The 22,367-nt window shown below is 42.5% G+C and overlaps 1 protein-coding gene across 1 annotated transcript in view; it reads right to left on the reverse strand.

The window, feature by feature from the left end:
* Positions 1 to 22,367, reverse strand: part of LOC146991406 (endonuclease V-like) — a 92,394-nt gene that overhangs the window by 27,823 nt on the left and 42,204 nt on the right. Inside the window, exon 8 of the mRNA XM_085769201.1 lies at positions 13,169 to 13,238. Coding sequence (XP_085625327.1) covers positions 13,170 to 13,238 — 69 coding nt within the window. The 3' untranslated portion in view covers position 13,169. The remainder of the gene's footprint in view (positions 1 to 13,168; positions 13,239 to 22,367) is intronic.

Here is a 22,367-nt window from a genome sequence, read left to right on the forward strand (position 1 = left end):
GCAAGAAAAGGCCAAAGCATGATGGGAGCAAACAGAAACAGACAAGTGGATTTTCTATTGATCATCTTCTCTATTTGTGTCAGTCCAGTCACATCCAGAGCCTCTCTCCCTGCTGTACTGTAGCTTTTGAATGGCGGCGGTACGCAGCACCGGTCTATGGCATGATTCAACTCCTCTGACTCAAACCGCCTCAGGGTGATTTACAGTCACACAGCTTCTGGAAATGACGCCATGGTTACGACGGGGTGTTGGCGGGTAACTAAACTGTGGTTCGCAGCATCCTGAGGCGGTGACATTGCTAAAAATTCACAGCTGCTGAGGAGCTGGAGGGGATTTTTAACACTCGTGCTTTCTACCTCCTCCTTCCTGATTCTCGGTGCATCCCCTGCCTTATTGAAATCCTCCTGTAGCTGTGAAGGTATCCACTGTGGATTCACCGCAGACAGCCATTTGAAATAAAACTGAGCTCTTGCTCTCCAGCACACAGCCAGTATGTTTATATGACACCTTAGAAAAACAAATGATGACAGTCTATAGCTCAAGTGCATGTAAATGCGTAAGGCCGGGTTCAGACTACACTGTTTTTTTGTCTTTCAGGATGGTCGCCGTGTCAGATTAAACCATCACAGCATAAATTCTTGCCGTGTCTTGGCAACATTACAAGTATCATCAATCACAACCCTACGCGAGTTCATAGGCCGGGGCGTCACAACAAACTGTCAATCATGGATACTGTAGCCCTGAGTGTGATGTGATCCGTCTTTAGCTCAGACACAAAAAAGAAAAGGGAAGAAAAAACGATGGTGGAGCTGTTCCTGGGTCTGGTGACAAGGACAGTATGACTGTCTGTCCTTCAGAGAGGACATGAGGAATGTTAACGCATGTGTTCACCTCAAAACCATTCACTCATTGCGAGCGCCACTGTGTGTAAACAATGTGTCATCCTATTGGTCAATGTCAAGGTTCACGTTGCAGGAGATGTCAGACTAGGTGAAGAAATTTTTAAAAATTCGAACATGCTAGACTTTCTGTTGGGGCGTCGAAGAGCATCCTAGACGCAAAATCACTGTTCATCAGTTATGTTACACTACAAGTCCGTTCATTGCTCCTGACATTCATAATCTGTCCAGACGCTGGAAATGTGTCAGCCACGACAAAATCGTCCGGAATTCATGTAGTCTGATCCTGCCTTAAGACTGGACTAAAACGCCCAGATAATGTGATGAGAAACCAGTTTTCTTCTGCATGTACAACTTCATCTGACTGAAACTGGGCAATGCACAGTGTTGGGGAAGCTGAAACACTGTGGTGTATCTAACACTGTTGTCCTCTGGCCTCTGACTTTGAGTCCTCTCTACTTACTCTTAGCTGCATTTTAGCTTTTAGCAGCATCCCACTTTCCAAATGTACAACTTCATCTGACTGAAACTGGACAATGCACACTGTGGGGGAAGCTATTTTGTAAGTGTAGCATGTAAAACTACAACAGCCTTGCAGTAGTTTGAACAAACTACATTTCTACCCCTGGAGAAATGTAGTTTGTAAACTGCAGCTAAAAAAAAGTAGCTTTAGGCCGTACTTATACTCATTTAACTCACCGTCAGAATCTCTTGTTGACACCACACATGAGCAGTGGCATCGGCCAAAATTGTAGTTTGTAAATTGAGTAGTTAGACTACAAACAATCACCCAAAAAAGTAGTTGAAATACTCAACGCAGCACAAAACATTAATGTAGTTTAACTATCAGCAAGTTACAGCAAATTGTAGTTAAAGCAGAAGTAAGTGGTCCGGTCGTTTTGGCTAATGCTGCGTTCCAGGCAGGCTTTTGAAATCGTAAATTACAGCTTCAAGTCACAACTTACGACTTTGTAGCGTTCCAGGCAACCCACTCGTGTTTTTCCGACCTGTTTTACCGGTGAAAGTCACTATAACGGCCACTCGTAACTTCCGACCGGTGAACTCATACCAGATCGAACTGGTACCACTTCACGGTCGGAAAAATACGAGTTTCCTTGAACGCACCATAACAGTCCTCGTCCCTACGTCGCCACATTCACGGCGTCCCTTGGCTGCACACACAGCCCTGCATGCCGTTCTCTCTCCTCATTGGATAAAAACTGTAGGATACGATAAATGTTTTCTCCTCGGCTCAGAGCAGAGCAGAGGGACTGACAGACCCGTGTTTCGGTCCAAACACTCTATGTAAGTGATTGCTGTCGGAAGATACAACTATTTAAGACTTATATTAACACAAATATACCACTTACTTCTGCTTTAAGCTACATATAGTTCAACTACATGGAGTTGAAGTCTACCCAACACTGACGATGCAATGTGCAAATGTGCTCTGGGTCAGTAGGGACGGCACAGAGTGTAGCATAGAAGAAAGACTATTGTTGTAGCATACAGCGTACTCATCTGCCTTATGAAATCACATGATGGATAGCGTGCATCTCATCTGTACTGTAAGCAACACATACAGTATGAAATGAACAAAGCTCTTAGATTCTCCATGTTTGCCACCTGATTCATTTTTCCAGTTGTTTACTAGGCGATGTAATGGGTCAACCGGAAAGCGTGACTGTCTGTCGTTGGCAGACCATACCCCTCTGTCTGTCAAAATCCAATTGAAGGAATGTTTGCTACTGTTTGTTTGCTTCACCTGATCCCTCCCTGGACCCCAACCCACTGATCCACCCGCTCGTTTGCCCTTTCTCTGTCTTCCCCATCTCTCGTTCCTGGGGCTCAGCGATTGTTCTTGTTATCGCTGAGGAGTGCGCCGGGGTTTTGGTGTCAGTGTGTTTGACGACGACGTGGCGGCGGTGAAAAATGAGGCAGGCGGTGGCAATTTATCAACACTTGTGCGGCGCACGGCGGCGCTCCGGCAGAGGGAAGAAGGCGAGGCGGCGCAGGACCGCGACACCGAGGGGCTTTTCTGTGTGAGGCCGGGCGTGATGATGAAATGGATGCGGTTTCTCCTCCGCTGCATCAGACAGACAGCAGGGAGGATGGATGGAGAGAGGAGAAGAAAGAGAGGGGAGGGAAGAGGGAAGGGTCTTCCCATGCTTCTTCTATCAAGTATCGACTTCTCTTCCTCGGCTATACACCCTCCACATCGTCATCATCATCACTCCCCTCCCCCCTCCCAGCCCCATTGGAGACAGTCTTTCGGGGCGTGCTCAAGAAATTTGCAACACGCACTTTTTCTCCCATGTAATTTGTATCTCTATTGGCGTGGAAACGGATGACAGAAGGCCGATAGAAACACAGAATGAACAGGGAGAGAAACTCTTCCACGGTCCAATAATGATATGTCAACTCTCCCTCCTGCTCCCTCCCACCCTTTAACTTTCAAACCATCTCTTGATTCATCTCCCTCCCTGTCATCTGTGCTACCAACCCACTAAATCAGCACGTTCACTCACACACACACACACACACACACACACACACAAACGTGCACACAAATATCTTTGCCACTCTTACACTTCCTGACCTTTTTGCAATTTATCTCCTTCTCTATCTTCTCTCCCCAATGTCCCACTTCAATTCATAAACACAGAAAAACACAGAAATACACACACACACACACACACACACACACACACACACACACACACACAGGAACATTAAAGGGATAGTTCAACATTTTGGCAAATTGGCCCATTGCCATAATCCCTATAGTTTTAGGAGTAGGTTTTTTTTTTTACCTATAATTGTTAGTGCAAGCTGTTTTTAGAACAGCGGAGCAGAGCCGTGAGCCGTGAGCCGCTCAGAGCTACACTATGGAGGCTAATGGGATTTCTTGGTTTCCCTCATCAAACTCATCAAATACACAATCCAACAACTCCGAAACGCTCTGGTGGACAAGTTGTGACCTGCACATTCACCACGCTATGAGATAATAACAGAACGTTACGAGACAGAATTGTTTTCGAGGTAAATACAGAGACTACTTGCCAAAAAACTGTCCCTGGAGGCAACGCGCATCAGCAGTTTTGCATGAATTTACCTCGAAAACAATGCTGTCTCGTAACGTTCCATTATCTCATAGCGTTGTGAATGTTCAGGTCACAACTTGTCCACCAGAGCATTTTGGAGTTGTTGGATTGTGTATTTGATGAGTTTGATGAGGGAAACCAAGAAATCCCATTAGCCTCCGTTGAGTCCGTTCTAAAAATAGTTAGTTCCGATGGACATTACATTAATGATATCACCTCTGAGCGTCCTTGATGAAGGGCATTCAGACGAGGGTAGGCGCACTGCCATGTTGACTTTGACCACCAAAAAAAATCAGTTCATCCTTAATTGAGAGTGAATCTCTGCGACAACTCCAAAGAAATGTTGTATTTGGAAGTTGGCTGGACAGACGTGATGCGTCCTGCTGTGACTGGGTCACAGAGGCATAATGAGGAAACAATATGTGATGATGGTGAAACAGGGACAAGTTAGAGGAAAGAATAGCACAACACAACTAAAGCCTACAGAGACACGCAAGTAGAAAATTAGACTATTTTAACTCCAGCTCTGATTTCAACAGACAAATTGAACAGGGAGCGTCTTCTTTGTTTTATGTTTCCACTATGTGCTCAGAAAGCAGAGAGCGGGAGCAGATGTGTTGAAAAAAACAGTCCACACAGTAGTGACATTCAAATCCCTTTGTTTTAGGGTGTGACAGAGAGCTTATGATGCAAGAATCCAGAGGACACAGCAAAGGCTCTGCCAGCACTGAGCATCAATCATGAACTTCTAAAGAACAAGCGTCTACAAAAGAGGTGCACCTTTAAAAATGGCTGCAGTTAAAGTGTTGTAATGCACATCTGACATCAGCAACCAGTTTTGGCTAATGTGTTAGCTAACAGCAGAAGTTTCTGACCACCTGACACCAAATATTAATACTGCTTTTATCTACTTTTTAGTTTTCACCACAAAAAAGACTAAACTGCTTCCTAGTTTCTGGGAGAATATTACATTCAGCGGACCAGACATGGCAGTAAACAACTGTTTAGCCAGACAACCAGACACCTGAAATGATAATGATTATTCCTATAGGTGCCTTTGTGTTTGTCTCCCAGTAAATGAGGATAACCTCTGTTTAAAACCTGCCTGGCCGTCTCTGTTTCTCCTCCATCTGATTTCTCTGTAACGATTTCCCAGATCTCAGCAATTAACCTGCTGTTTTCCTCTAATTGTACTAAATTAGAGGCAAAGTCGTACAAGTCAGTTTGTACCTGCTGGTCCTCTGGATGTGGACAAACACAGGGCATTGTACATGTCCGCTTATTTCTCCTCCCTGTAGCAAGATTCAATTAATCTCAATTCTCTGTACTAATGGTACTGATTTTCTGAATCAGGAGAAAAAAAAACGGAACTGAGCACAGAGAGCTGGAGACAGATGGAGAGAAAAAAAATATCATTAAAGCTTTGTGCCCTCGAGTCACCTTAACATGTTTTATTTGCTGCCCCTTTGAACAGAGCTGGCACCAGAGCTGTTTGCTCCAAAGTCTGGGTCAGGCTGGGCCGAGCACCTGATACACAGCCAGAGGCTGCAGTCCTTCAGGACACACACACGCACAAACACACACACACAAACGCCACGATGATTTATCAAACTTTAAATGTGAAATATTGTGTCCACTCATATCGACTCTTTAACTACATCAAACACATTCTGACCCTACAAAATAAAAGCTGAACAAATGAGCAATAAAATGCAACAGCACTAAGTTCAATACACTCTGTATGACCTGTAGCTGACGGTGGATAATTGTGATGCTCAACACTGTGGTGTATCTAACACTGTTGTCCTCTGGCCTCTGACTTTGAGTCCTCTCTACTTACTCTTAGCTGCATTTTAGCTTTTAGCAGCATCCAGCTTTCCTTGTTGCAACAGGACCAGTCTAACAACATCCTGGTCCTGGATATCAAATCAAATGTACCTATTGCTGAAACTGCAGCTGGCTCCTATACTCTGCATCCACATCTGAGCAGGAGTGGACTTCACAGAACAGCCACTCCATGAAAACAAAAGCCCGGCCCTGTCTGTCTGTCTGCTGAGCTTTTCTTTCCACGGCTGGAAAATCTAATAAGCGGTGTTCGCAGCTTCTCCTCCGCCTCGTCCAAGGCTGACGCATCCTTATGACAATAGATCGGCTTCCATTGATTCGTCTTTAGAAGCCAATTGATTTTCTGGTTTACAGCAGGGGAGGCTTGTGAGAAGTTGGCGCTCGGGATGGGGTGGATGGTGAGACACCTGGACGGCCTGGCACTGAGCAGAGGTCAGGACGCAGAGGTGTGTGTAGGAGGAAAGTTGGTGTGAATGGAACAGCGTGTTTTTTGTGTGGCCTTTTGTAATAAACTCAAGTACACACACACACACACACACACACACACACACACACACACACACACACACACACACACACACACACACACACACACACACACACACACACACACACACACACACACACACACACACACACAAAAGACAGAATATGCATGATGCCTTATCCAAAATCAAAAGAAAACTCTGAAAGCTGCTTTGACAAATTGCATTGACCGATCAAACCGCCCAACATCCAAACTGACATTTGCCAAAAAAAACACATGCTTGCTCACAGCGGCTCATGGTCCACAGTGAGACGAGCCGGGGCGTCGGTATTTAAAAGTGTGGGGCTGACTGACAGTCAATGATGTACTGTATGGGGGGAATTGGTGGAATTTCCAAGATGAGTTGAGGACTGGGTTGGAGGAGGGTGATGAAACAACAGTGGCCTCTGCAGCTCAGTCTGCTGCCACTGAACCTCCAGCAGCAAGCAGTGTCCTTGTACCACCATAACTTTTTAATGAGAGCTGCTGCTCCCAGCAGAGCTCTTTGGTCCAACCTTGGGCCGACTGCCTCTACAACATTTTCCATGGCATTTTAGAAATGGTTTTGAAAAGGGCAGTAAAGTTTGAATAACAGCATGAAGCTGATTGAAACAATCTCCATAATGGAAACTGAGGAGTTCCCTGATGGCTTACAGAAAGTTTGGGAACAGAGTTATAATGTGACTGAACCACTGTAGCAGCAAAAATAAACATAACTCAATAATAAGCACATTGATAATGTTTTATTTCTGCCCTTCCAGTGTTGTACAATAAGTCAAAGATATCCTAAAAAATATATTTGTATGAAGTCTTTCTTGACATGTAACTTAAATACCACAAAATAAAGTTACATTAGAGAAATTACACATTTTGCTGAAAATATCTTTCTGATAAATAGCATTATAAATGTTTATTATAAAAACACTGAAAACTGAATATCTGGTTCATTTTAAAGAAAAAATATTAATGATTAAGTTGCAGGGTGTAGTTGAAAGCAACTGTTTTTCACAGGTCTTGCTACAAGAATTAAGTTATTTACCATAAAATATATGACATGACATGAAAACAGAACGACATCTCACTCAGGGCAAAGAGATAGTGAAAATGAAAAGTAATCTGAGAAAATATTCAGGACAGACGTCGTTCAGCTCAGTTGGTAGAGCAGGGGCCCCATACTGTATGTAGAGGCTATAGTCCTTGCTGCAGCCGGCCCCGTATCAAATCCTGACTTGGGCGGCCCTTTGCCGCATGTCATTCCCTCTCTCTCTGCCTCCCCATACTGTCTCTCTCTACTACACACTATCAATTAAAAGCAAAAAAAGAAAAGGAAAAAGAAAGTATTCAGGAGTTTGACACAATCTGAGCCACAGGTACAAAGTTAACCTGGATTAAGTGTATAAACGGAACTACATGAGCAGTATGAAAGTGCAGAAGATGAAAAGAGAGAAAGAACTGGACGATGCAGCAGCTCTCCTCCAACCCTCCTGTTATGGACATGTGCACGTACATCATCATAATCACAAGCAACAGCAGCAACAGAAGGCTGAACAGCATTCAACACTCATGGGAAAGTTACCTAAAACCACTAATACACAGTCAGCAGCCTGTTGAACCTGAAAGAATCTGAATCAGAAATAGTACAGAATACTAAATTAAACTACCAATAATTAATGATAAAAGAAAGGAACTATTCAAACATGAAACATGGCCGGTCACTCATAAACAATGTAGAAATAATTCATATTCACATGCATACACATTTGTGGAAGAGCCTATATAGGAATTCCCTCTCTCTCTCCCTGAAAAGAAGTGTGGTCAAACTCTCCCGTCACTTGCTTGACATTTTACAGCCTGAAAGCACGGCCCAGAGGAGGTCCACCACCTGAATGATGAACATTATTACTGAAGAGTCATGCTGAAATATTTGCCCTTTGACACCAGAACAATTCCTGCCTCCCTCAACTTTAATACAGAAGAATTCAGACAAGTTCAATGGGATAATCCTCATCCCATTGCCTGAACCATCTCAGCTTCTCTCAATGTGAAGGAGCAGCAGCTCTGCTCTCCCTCCGGACGCCTGAGCTGAGGTCTCATCCTGAGGAAGCCAAGGGACCATGTCTTCTGCAAATAACAAACACGCAATCCTGAGGCTCCCGAAAAGGACACACTTCTTCTTTCCTCAGTTGTGTCTTGAGATTAGGGTTGCAAAATTCTGGGAATTTTCAAAGTTGGAAGTTTTCCATGGGAATTAACGGGAATATATGGGAATTAATGGGAATATATGGGAATAAACGGGAATAAATACGAAATTTACAAAATTGAAGGTTGGCCCTTAACAGGGAACTTGCGGGGGGGTGGAGGGGTCTATGTCTAATGTCGTGTAATGTTGTTCAATAAAGTTTTCAATCAATCAATCAATCAATCAATCAATCAATCAATCAATCAATCAACATTTTACTCAACATTCATGTTTTTGTTGTTCAGTAAAATAATTGATTGTTCATACAAGAATTAAAACTTGATAAAGTTCTACTCACAAATAAATCTGTTGAAATGTCATGTTTTTTAATTGTATTATTTTGCATGGATGTCTGCTTATGACAAAACTAAATATTTACATTTATGTTTAGATACGATACAGTTTGTTTAAATTACCCCCAATTTCCAGTTAATTCCTATAAATTCCCAATAATTCCCATAGGAAGTTTCCAATTTGGAATATTTCCAAAATTCCCCAGTTTAACTTCCCATGGAAAGTTTCTGGAAATTTACCGGAAATTTACTGGAAATTTTCCACCCCTTTGCAACCCTACTTGAGATCATAAACAGGAGGGACAATAATAGTGGAGTCTCTCCCTCACTGGGAATATGTTCAACGCAACTCTCACTTTGAATGTGACTGAATGAGTCGTCGGGTCTGGCTCCTCATACTCCTATCAAAACTGAAACCTGTGTCCTTAACCTGCAGGGTCACACTGTCATAAGCCTCATCAAAGTCTGCAAAGCTCATGTAGACTGCCTGGTCTGCTCCCCTCTCAGCACTCCTGTAAGGGTGAAGAGCTGGTCCACTGGTCCACTGGTCCACATCCAGGACAGAATCCACATTGCTCCATGCCTTCTTTCCAGCACCATTGCGTTAACTTTCCTGGGGAGGCCCAGGCAGACACAGCAACATGGTGCCGCTGCCCAGTGGGCTAGTCTCCACCCGTCTGGGCGGCTGGCAGAAGCACAGATCCCCGGTACCAAAGAGAACACGACATAGGAGTTAAATCCAGAAGCAACCAGCATATCACTCTGCCACTCTAACCACTGATAGGTTTTTATCATCCTGCCCTGACGTTTCTTTTTTCTCTCTCACGCAGCCATTGATTTTTCCACACTCTTGCTCTTCCCCCCCGCCCTCTGCCCGCCCCCCCTCCACTCCTGCTCCCCTCTGTTGGGATCTCTTCATCTCCTCTCCCGCTGCTCCATCTTTCATGTCTCTCTCTCCTTTTTCCTTGACAGAAACAGAAACTTGATTTCTCTTCCTCTGCCACCCAGGGACACACAGCACAGTCCGCTGTCAGGCTGTCCGCTCCCCGCTCCCAGAGCCCATCTGCAGCTGAATGAGTTCAGCCAGGTGCTGAAGAGCTCAGAGCCAAAGACTGACTCTCAAACCTTCTGATTCTGTCATGATAAGAATTTGTGTCTCAAATCAGATACGAACCTGCGTCCAAAATCAGGGTCTTCTTTCACAAGAGATAATAACAATTTGCACATGAACAATCATTTCCTGCTTTCTAATCTGAAGCAATACACAAAATGATTTACAGCAAACAAACCGAATGTCAGAAATCCAACATAAAATTACTCTAATATCTTCCCACAAAAACATGTTACTGTAGCAGGCTGAGTTATCTATGGGCACAAGAGACTTCAACATAAAACCCCACACACTTCAGATGATGTGAAAACTGAATAGCATTCAGAGGGGATTCATCTCCATCAAGGCCACTCAACCCACAACACACAAATGATAGAAAATGTTGATAAATGATTAATCTGTAAGAGAAGATGGATCTGCATCTGAGTATGGGCTATTAAGCGACAAACAAGTCTTAGCCACTGGTGGCTGCGATTTTTGATGGGAGCAGTAACAGGAAAACGGTTCATGTCACCCTCTCTTTGTAATTCTCCAAGTCCAAGGTAACAGAAATTTGTCACCACTCTACTGTAATATCTATATATGCTGAAATTAACAAATTGGTGGCAAAACTGGATGGGAACATCCTCAAAACAATCAACTCTTTTCAGCAAATGTAAAACTCTGGTTTCACTCCCTCAAAAGCCACAGAAATACATAATAATAATAATGATATATTATACCAAATATATATATTCAGATTTCAAATTTATCTGGTGCCACTGAAGACAGTAAGATGTTAGATATTTTGTTTTTCATTCATCCATATATTGCATGGTTTAAAAAAATCGTTTTTCCAATTCATATCAATTTACATTTGAAAAAGATCCAATATTGATTCATGAAATCCTTAGATCAATCTTTGAATGTATGCCATTTCCTGTCTGGATGAGATCACAGAGCAGCATGATATTTACATTTTGTTGTGTCCATTCACTGCTGAAATGAACACATTGATTGCAGTAGTACTGTTTACTTCTGGAGTGGGTCATAAATAAATGTTAATTAATGTAACTGCTTCAGTTTTTTTTTTATTTCTAACACTGCACCAGGTTAGTCCCATCTTTGTACAGTACAATTAGCAGCATTAGTTCTGTGAAAATCTCTTTCATAACCAAGCAAAATTGGTATTAAAACTGAAATATCTCTAAATGAATCTATATTGAATTGGAAAATCGAATCAAATTGGGACTTTGTGAATCAGAATCGAATCGATTCTGTAAATCAGTGGGGATCCCCAGCCCCAAAATGCAATATTCAAAATGTGTCATGACTCATGAGTAGATAAGTACAAATTGAAAATGAAACTAAAGTTGTTGCAGAGTAAATAACCACATCCTGGCACTACCTGCACCAAATCCAATTCCATCTTTTTTTTGGCCCATGGCCTCACTTCTTATTTCATCTTGAAGGATCTGTATGTAATTGTTGCTTTTGCTACATTGCCAACATTAACATTAACATTAACAGCTATTTACTTTCTGATCTTGGCAAAAGCTTCAGCCTTGATTTTGTTTATGGGACAAGAAGCTGAAATATAAAACCTGCGAGTGCTGGGGCAGCCTGGACCCCGACCGGGCCGGGGCTAGCTGGATAGCATGCTAACTTAACTTCAAGTGGTAAAAATCAAAGCAAAACAAGAGAGTTGTTCTCCACCTCCTGATGAGTAAATGAATAAAGTTTGATGCTGAACTCGTGGTTTGTTCTATGCTGCTAAGTAAACAGCTGTTGATGTTAATGCTGGCTGAAAACCTAAGAAGGTTCTGGCACATCCTGCTAACAGACAGACAGGCGCCATGTGCCCACCAAATCTACCACAGCATATGATGCACAGATACAAAAAGCCCTCTGAGAGAGGAGGGGTAGAGCTCGGCAGCTCTGACTGCTCATGTACAGTAGGTCTGCTGAAATGTGCCTGCAGCCTGTTGAGCGAGCGAGAGGGTAAAGCTGGGTTAAGGCCTTAAGGAACCTGCTACAGCCCTGCCAACTCAGCACAAAGCCTCCCTCCCTGTCTCAGTCTCTTTGTAGAGAGGCTGATCAAAGAGAGGGCTGCGCTCAGAGGATTCACCACGTCAGGGAGCTTCTGAGCAGATCAACACGGACACCCCATTATGTTTCCCAGTGGGGTACACACGGGGATGCCAGAGAGCGCGCGCGCACTTGCGAGCCCTCGTGAGCGACCGCAAATGAACACATAAGTGTCGGCCCACGCCGGCCGCTGCTCTCGGGTCGTTGAGTGATCAATTCTGTGCATGTTTGAAAAATACATTTGTGAGCGTACTAACGGTCTGCAGCTCTGACTGGTAATGAGGAAGACGGGGCCGAACCGAGCGGAGCTGCCTGTTATTTCGGATGAGAATCACGGGATCAAAGGCTTTTTCTCTCCTCATCGTTACTTCTCTCTCTCTGCCTGTGCGTCTGCTTAACCTCAGGCATCCTTGGCTCACCTCTGCCCCTTCTACACCCTCCCTGCAAATGTGGAGAATCTGTCAAAGACTCTTAAACTCTTAAACTTTCCGCCTCCTCTGCAGCAGAATGCGGTTGTGTACGATCTCTGAAATGAGAAGCCCGTCTCAAAGCGTGAAATGATGAATCCATTGCAGGGGTCCTCTTACATGACCTCATATAGCTCCCTGTGATGAAGCTAAATAATGAGCATGCCACCATACCGTGTACAAACCCCTGGATCCAATATATGGGTTTAATTTCATGGGTTTGACTTACCTCATGTCCCAGCTGCACCTCTACCAATAAGGCAGGGAGAGGATATTTCACTCAAAAACAATAATCTTCACAGGTTCTGCGAGAATCCTTCAATATAAATCAGTTTTGTGAAGATACCAGAGTTTTTATGCTCTTCTACAAGACAATTGCTTGAAATAGCAAATGAGATGAGAGCACTTAGGCTTCTACCAACAAACTTGGTCTTTACTTTAGGATTTGGGGAAATTCCTCACTGAGTCACTCTCTGTGGCTTTTGATCCTATTCTGAGACTGTGTAAATCACTCCTCTCACCATGTGCCAAGTTATTTGTGTAATTGCATGTGTGAATGTGTCTTCTGGAGTGTGACAACGCAAATGTGTATGATGCATTTTTTTTTTGTCACTTACCTCATTCTTTGATTCCTGTTTCTGCAGCCGGGAAGTGCACACGGAGGTACTCTCTGGAGCGACAGTCGGCCTGCAGGGGAGGAGAGGAAGGACGGGGAGAGAGATTCCACATTTAACAAATTGTCACATACTGATCGCAGTTGTTGAGCTGCTATTGGAGGTGTGCGGGAACGCCCTCACACACCTAACACATTCCTCTGAACTTTGAAAAGAAGATGAAGTCTCTTGAAGCCCAATTTACACAGAATGAACCCAGCTCTTGCAGTTGCTGCCAAATCTGACAAACAACATAAATCACTGTCTGACTCAGTCACGAGTTAGTTCTTGTGTGTCACATCATTAAGATATTACAGCCCCCTATCTATCTATCTATCTATCTATCTATCTATCTATCTATCTATCTATCTATCTATCTATCTATCTATCTATCTATCTATCTATCTATCTATCTATCTATCTAATTACTGTACAGTTTTTTCTCCATTGGTTTGGCTCATTTATTGAAACAGAAATTACATTCTCAAAACTCTAAGATCATTTGGTAAAACAGTGTTACAGTTCAGCACAACACCATAGATCATTTGCAAAAGCTCATATCTCTCCCAAAACAGTCCACTCATGTGTCAAAACTAAATTCCTTTCTCATATAAATAGTCAGTGCCACCAAAATGCATCTTCCCTTTGGCATTGTGTGAGCACTGCAAGTGAAACACGTTTAGATGTCATGTCACTATGGCAGAGGAGCATTGAAATATCCCTCATATTCACCTCTCAGTCTGAGCCCAGTGGTTCATTGATAGTGGTTACTCTACTAGTTTTTTTGTCTAGCTAACAGAATACAATTGTGTTATAAAACTGAAAAACAAAAGGATTTTACAGTAGCCTCCAAGGTTTGATATTACACATTGCACTCATGCTGCCAAATAAATTGTAACCATTTCTATTCACATAGCCTACATAAAGTAATTTTCATACATCAGAGTAAAAGAAAATGTATACGGCCTAATGTACTGTAATATAAACACATAAACAAAAAACAAGGACAATTAGCCTACAGTGCTGTAAATAAATATATGGTATTCATGGTATTATGTTCTTGACATATTTTCACAACTGAACAGACTATTGTCCATGTGATGACTTGTTCAGTTCAGTTTATTGTTAGTTATTGTAACTTTATCCTATTTTGTATTATTTTGTGTGTAATGCTATTCAAGCTATATTAAAGCAGAAGTAAGCGATCCGGTCGTTTTGGCTAACTTCCTGTCAGCAGACAGAGTTAGCAGCCCCCGCCCTCGTCCCTACGTCACCACATTCACGCGCATCCCTTGGCTGCACACACAGAGAGGACCGCCCCTTTATGCCGTTTTCTCTCCTCATTGGATAAAGGTTGTAGGATACAAGGAAAGTTTTCTCCTCGGCTGCAGAGCAGAGCAGAGTGACTGACAGACCCGTGTTTCAGACCAAACACTCTATGTAAGTGATTGCTATCGGAAGATATAACTATTTAAGACTTATATTAACACAAATATTCCGCTTACTTCTGCTTTAATGTTTTGTTTTGTTTTGTTTGTTTGGTTTGCTTTGTTATTTGTGTAATTACTTTTTATAGGTGAGATTTAAAGATAAGCCCAGAGTGGGTTTCTACCTCACCAACACATGTTTTATTTCTAGTATTTCATTTATTTTGTTGATTCTACAGTTGTGCAAATAAAAACTTAAACTTATACTTAAAAAAAACTTAACTTTGACTGGTGGCCTCAGGTTGGACTGAAAGATGGTGTAAATGCTGCAGATGCTTGTTGAGTTACTGAGGTATACTATCCAATATTTTAAGTTCTATTTAACTTACACAGCTTACAGTGCACATTTACCATGCACAGATTTACTGATGCAACTTGGATGTTTGACAACTTAATAGGTCTGTGATATAAAGAAAATATAACCACCATTACCCACAGCTTCTCTTCGATAGCTTCCTATAATACTTTGCTTAGTGTCCTATAGTGCTTTGTATCCTATTCATGTTCACTTAACAAACAACATCCAGGAACAAGTCATTCCAGTCACTCAGTCCTATTTACGACTAAGAAGTCGCAAAGGGCAAACAAATAAAACAGAGCTGAAATTGTATCTCACACATCTATCACTCAGGAAGGAATAATACAAGACCTGTCACCTGTGGCAAATCTGTTGTTGTTGTAGGGTCTCTACAGAATTTCATCCTATTATTAACAAAATGCTAATATTCTGATCTAGACAGACAGCAGCAGTCCAGAGGTGTCCAAATGGCTCACTAGTTAGGAGAATCAAAGTAGTAGCCGCAATATAATTAATGGAACTGGTTGTCTGCAGCTCCATTTGCATCTCACAGTTCACTTCCTCACAACAGTGTGTGATCAGTGTTTTAACACATGTGGATGCTTTCAGTCGTTCCAGTTTTTCCACCAGCAGCTGGCTCCTCCAGCTGGTGGCACCCAAGGACGACTGCTTGGCTCTATGTCGCCTAAAAATGGTCCTGAACTGCAGCTGAAGACAAACTGGGACAGATATCAAGAAGAAGGAAATACTGCAGAATTAGGGTGTGGAAGAGAGTGGCTCCTTGGTTATTAACTGTCAGTGTATGCATGTGTAACTAAAGTATTTAATGTTCGCTATTAAGAGGAAGTTTTAAAGGACTTTAACATTGAAATGGCATGTTAAAGAACTGAAATTGTGTATCAGTCATCTATCCAACACTTAGGCCTAATAAGTGAGAGTCGTGGGGGGCTGGAGCCAATCCCATCTGAAATAAGCTGAAGGTGGGGTAGACCTACACATGGACAGGTCACCAGTCTATCACATGGCCACTAAACCTTCCTCTTGTGTTAGGGTTGCCACTGACCCGTTTTTAGATTTTTAATGCATAAAATAAATTTGTTTATTGCTTCAAGGCTTTTTGGCTTTGTCAAGAGCCTCTATTTAAACAAAATAAAACAAACATTTTTTTTCAGAAAATTCTAAAATGCTCAGGCTAAAATTATGACATCTGTGTTGTTAGGGTTGGTTACGACCTGGCTATAACAACTGAACAATAATGAGAGTTAAAACTGAAATAATAAGTGCAAAGCCAAGGAAAAAGGAAGCCTAACATCGTAACCAAGAGATGAGAAACAAATGGGATGATTAATAATTGTTTTTACTGTGTTTTACAGCTGATTTAAGACTCGGGTCAAAACTGACACCAACACAAGAGATGGTAGCAGAAAACTAACAAGAGGCAGGGTAAATTGAAGTCAAGGGGTATAACCTACTGACAAAAAAAGGCCCAGGGGCCCACACCAGAAATACTAAAACCAAGATTTTCATGGATAAGGAAGCCTAACAATGTAACCAAGAGGAGAAAAACAAATTGGATGAAAGTTTTTAGTGTATTTTACAGCTGATTTAAAGGTTATAGCTACAACTTTTTCATCAAAACAATTCATTTTCCAAAAATAATAGCCTACATCCACAGAACATCTAGAGGGGTGCAGAATAATGATAGTAATTTTTTTTTTTTAAATCATAAAATAAATGTTTTATACATTTTGAAGGGTCCAAAATATATAAATATTTACATCTGGTTACGCTGGCAACGTCGGCATGAAATGATCTCTGTGCTAACAGCATTAGTACATGGATGTCACGTGAGGCAGAGCTCAATCGTGATAGCTCTGTGAAGAAATGGCATCGTGCTAATGCTAACTAACAGTCAGCCAGTACCGTGCAGGCATGATGCTGCGGGTTTGTCGGGTTCGTCTGCAGGTGAGTTAGTGTGAAATGATTCAGATGTGTTTGCAGTCCGCTGTCAACACCGGAGCTGCTGCTTGTTAAATACAGTTAGCATTAGCTTAGCTTTAGCTACTAGCCGCTCCCTCGGCGTACTCAAAGATAAACCGTCTTTGGCGTACTGTAGGCTAGGCTACCTGGCAACCAGTAAGGTTAGAGCGAGAGTGGGAGAGTGTGAGTGTGACACTTACTGGCTGGGAGGAATTAAACTTGTAGTTAACACCTTTAAGACCAGGGTCAAAACCAACCGACCCTACACAAGATATAGTAGGTAGTAGAAGGCTAAAACAAAACAAAGGTTAATAGTAGAGTCAGATGCTTTTTAGGTGCACTGGTGCCATACTGTGGAACAACCTGTCACATAGTATAATCTGGCAGTCACACCTTATTTAAGCAGTAAAATTTGCTGACCATGTTTGAAATAAGTCTTCTCACCTTCACAAACGTCCCTCAGATCTGTGTGTTTTGAAGAGCCACAAATCAATCAATCAGTCAGTTGGATTGAGACGCCCTGCTGCTATTAATGGTCCTGACTAAAAGCTGCAGAAATAAGAGCCAGTCTGAGTTTTTCTGCAACCAGCTTTTGATCAATGCTTTGATTCAGTGAAGCTGTTTGAACTCATAAACCTGCTCTCCACTGATCCAACCGATCTGCACAGTCATCCCATAACAGTTATGCAATTTATATGTGAATTGCTGCCAAGGAGCCATATGTATGTGTGTGTGTGACTGTGTGTGAGTGTGAGCGTGCCAAGAGTCTATGTGTGAATGTATGCACATGTCTCCATGACAGTATTTGTGTAATGAGAGAGCAACACTTTGCAACAATAAAAGGTGAAGCAAGCTGCTGTCAGACAGTATAAATGAAACTCACCATGCACACAGCCCTCATGCATGAGGTGAAGCCAAAGTCATCTGGAGTATACACATTCTTTTTTTTTTTTCCAAGTATAATGTCGGTGCTTTTCTAAGCTTGAAACACAAACCTAAGCACCTGGTCGTCTATGTTTGGTAAATGTTGAATTGTTTTCATTACGCTGCCTATTTCTTGCGAGCTTCTTGATGTACAGTAAAGGTGAATTAGTGCGGCTAACTGTGTTAAATCTGCTGTGGCTAACCAGCTGACCTGCTGTGGTGCTGTGCGTCCCTGCTGACACCGCTGCTCTTTCCCCCCTGATGGGTAAAAAAAATACTCAAGAGCTGAGAGAAAGATCCAGGATGAAGCTACAGCTGGAGAAATATTGAAAACCTCACAACAGAGCAGAACAGCAGGTCTGAGACTCCTCATCTACAGAGTGCCGTGAAGGGAAAAAAAAGCTCGAGTTATAATTTTAACTAACAGGGCAGATAAAACAACAGTTACCCGGGGCCATTTATCTCGTCATTAAGATGCGGATGGATCACCATGACATTTTGTGCAGACACTCGTGTTCCAATCAGGATTGTAATAAGCCTGATGATCCTTGAAGTTCTCATTTAACACCATCAGGTAAGATTCAACATCATCAGGTAAAATTTGAATTTGTCTTTTAGTGTATGACCTGATGCTACCCCTCTACTACCCTCTTCTGGGACGGTGTGTCAGTTATAGAGGGAGATGGGAGACTGATGACAGACACTGTGACTCTCCAGGTGAGGGGATGTGACTGTCACACACAGCTGAAGGCACTGACTACTGTCTGACAGCTTCCCCAGCTTGTCAGCTCACTACTTTCAAATGAGACCGTGGAGCTTTTGGATTGAAAAGACATAACTCAGTCTGTCTGTTATAAATGAACAGCTGAATTCATGAACAATTAAAAACAAAGAGAGCAAAGATTAACTTGACACTGTAATATAACAGATATTAAAGAGGCAACTCGTAGACTGGACAATTTTCTCTCCTTGTGCCAAACAAAACATTACATCATATTTTTGCATTTATCATCTGGTGATTGTCACATGTAGCTACATTGGCGACTTTGCAGCAACTTATACAGTCTCATTGTAATGGATCTGTGAGAGGAAAATACTGTTCAGAGTGTTTGTCTGGAGGAAAGAGGAAATGTATCATAAATATTCCACCATTATCTGACAATACTGAGATTTAAATGGGTTGATAAACACAACATATTCTGTTTGCAGTGTTTCCCCTGTACCCTGTTCCAACGACACACCCCACCAGGCCAACAACAGGCTATATATCAAATATCATCACTATTGCATTCATTCAGAATTAATTATTTGCAGTTGGAAGCCTCTGAGCGGTGCTGTGCTCCTCTCCTCTCCTCTCCTCTCCTCTCCTCTCCTCTCCTCTCCTCTCCTCTCCGTTCCTCTCCTCTCCTCTCCTCTCCATAAATGTTGTGATCTGGAGCTAAAAAATATTCTAGGGGAAAGACTGTGTTTGGATATTGCAGAATTGGCCTTTTTAAATTTGACATTTAAGATGTGGGATATCTATCAAACATCTATAAGTGTCTTCTGACGTGTAAAAAGCACATTCAGAATATGCATTCAGTCTCACTTGGGGTTTTTGCTGCAGTTTGTGACACAGCCTCTTGTCCATTTCTGGCTAGCTGCTTGTCTTGTAAACAAACCAACTAGTTTGTAGAGATGAAGAAGAGCCCAGATTTATCAATGGAAGCAGAAACACATTAGGATATCAACAGGTTTTTGAAATCTGAGTTACTCAGTATGCACGGCTGTTGGAGTTTTAGAGGAAGAGCCATCTTCATCAGCCATGTAAACAGCTTGGTAAGATTTTTTTTTACATCACATCCATAAATATGAAGTGAAACAGCCAACACATGCTGCTGCTGCTGCTGCTGCTGTTCAGAGTGGCATCCATCACCGAAACAGCTACGGAAGAAGTACCTAAAACTTAAAACCCAAATGTTTAGTCTCATCTTTTCACCAATTCCCTGAGCCTGGCACACAGACAGAAATCTGTCCAATAAAGCAGCTACGTTTCAGCTCCAGCAACAATTATTTACAAAGCTGGTTAGTTTGTAATTAGGCAGTGTAAAACAAATGCAGAAAAGACATCCCCCCACTCTGCTTTGTCGCAGCATAAATTATCACATGGTGTGTACCTGATGGAGAGAAAACGGAGGGAAAGTAACAGTGGTGAACTGAGGAGAGCGTGACAGCTGTGGTGCTGCGCAGCACAGAAAAGCCTTCACTGAAAATTTCCATCAGTTCAGAACTTGATTCCTCTGGCCACAGTCGCTGCCAGGGTGGGAATGCTCAGGTGAACAGATGTGCAATGCTCGCTCTCTGTGCATTCAGGCCACACACACACACACCCACACACCCACACACACACACACACACACACGTACAGAGGGGTGTCTGAGTCCTGGCTATGGTCCAGTGGCCTGGGGCAGGTCTTTATCCTCCAGCCCACAAAGCCCCTTAAGCCCTGCAGCTATGCCAGTCTAGTTTTTTCAAGCCAAATCCTTTTTATCACTCTAATCATTAAACTTTTTCCTCAAGATCTCCTTCCTTTCCTGTCCTTCCTCCTCACACCTCTGTTTTACCTCTCTTCTACACCTTTCTCTCTCATATCCACCCCCGGGGCTGCACTTTCGTCATTCTTCAACCTTCCCCCGGTCTCTCTGTGGAGGTCCAGAGTCCAGTGGCTGCAGCACTAGAATGTCAGACAGCCATATATTAACATTTACACAGCCTCAGGGCCCAAAGGGGAGCTCCACTTTAAATCAGTCACATCCTCTCGGCATATTTAGAAAAGTTGCATGAGCCTACTGGTGCAGCTGGTACCAGCAGAGCAGCGGCGTCAATCTTCATGGGTGTTTTACCCTGTCAGTAGAAAAACATGACTCTTATCACTGTGCAAGCGTCTCTTTCTCTCATAAGACTCCAACAGCCAGCCTTTTGAAGGGATAGTTCAACATTTTGGCAAATTGGCCCACTGCCATAATCCCTATAGTTTTAGCAGTAGGTTCGTTACCTTTAATTGTCGGTGCAAGCTATTTTTAGATCGGCAGAGCAGATCTGTAAGCTGCTCAGAGCTATGCTGCCCTGCTAAGCCAGACCACAGTAACTAGGTGAAAATTCCAAATTGAGTTTTTTGTGAAATTGAACTTGTCAATAAATGTTTTATCTTGTGTAAAATTTTCAGCAGTCAATTTTGCTCAGTTTTAGAGATATGAGGTATGAAAAATTGCAGTAACTACAAAATCACTCTTGAAACTGAGCCAAATAACCGCAATAACTACAGTTACCCAGTACAAAATCACGCTCAAAACTGAGCCAAACCGCAGTAACTGCGCAGTTACTGCACTCTGCCTCTTTTTCCCTGTAGCCTACTTCAGCTGCAGTTACTGCGCTCTATTACACACTGCTAGCCAGTTACGGTGGTTCCAGGGTGCCATTCCGAAGGGCCGCCATTCCGAACGTTTACTTTAATGTGTCGGAATGCCGGCCCTTACCGTAATTATTTATGGAAAAGGGGTACTGTACCTTTCCGGACCTGAAAAAAGTCCACCATTAAAAGCTCTAAGGCACTGGGTACACAGATCGTAGCAAATGCTTTGGTGGTACAGTGGTTAGAGCATCCTGTCAAATCTGTGTATTTTCACTAATCTACCTAAAACACATTTGGAAGGCGTAGTTACTGCGGTCTGGCTTAGTAGGGCAGTAGCTATGCTAGGCTCATGGAGGCTAATGGAATTTCTTGGTTTCCCTCATCAAACTCATCAAATACACAATCCAACAACTCCAAAACGCTCTGGTGGACAAGTTGTGACCTGCACATTCACCACGCTATGAGATAATAACGGAACGTTACGAGAGTTGTTTTCGAGACAAGCATCACGCATCAGCGGTTTTACATGAATTTTCCCCCAAAACAACTCTGTCTTGTAAAGTTCCATTATTATCTCATATGGTGAATGTGCAGGCCACAACTTGTCCACCAGAGCGTTTTGGAGTTGTTGGATTGTGTATTTGATGAGTTTGATGTTGAACTATCCCTTTAAATTCCACTACACACCTTGTGTTGTGATCACTGTCAGATCAATGTTCAGGCTGCTTCAAGAGGAACACATGTGAAAGTGACGTATATCACTGTAATCAGTGTAGGCAGCTGTTATCGTCACTATTCATTAATGTGTTTAACGTCTCGGCTATTTAAATGATCAACAAAATGTCAGAAAACAGTGAAAAAAACTCATCACAGTTTCTAAGAACCTTGTGATGTCTCGTTTGGTCTGGCCAACAGTCCAAAACCCAAAGACGATCAAGTCACAAAGATATAAAAACCGAAAAACACATTTGAGAGCCCGAGGGTCGTGTCGTTCAGTCAAACAGCCGATCCAGCGCCACAGCCCAGAGTGAAATACCCCCATAAATATTGGATGAATCGGCATGAAATTTGGTCACAGAGGAT

Source organism: Trachurus japonicus, chromosome 1, assembly GCF_045865225.1.
Source record: "Trachurus japonicus isolate A0001 chromosome 1, Traja_1.0".
In the NCBI taxonomy this organism is placed as follows: Eukaryota; Metazoa; Chordata; class Actinopteri; order Carangiformes; family Carangidae; genus Trachurus; species Trachurus japonicus.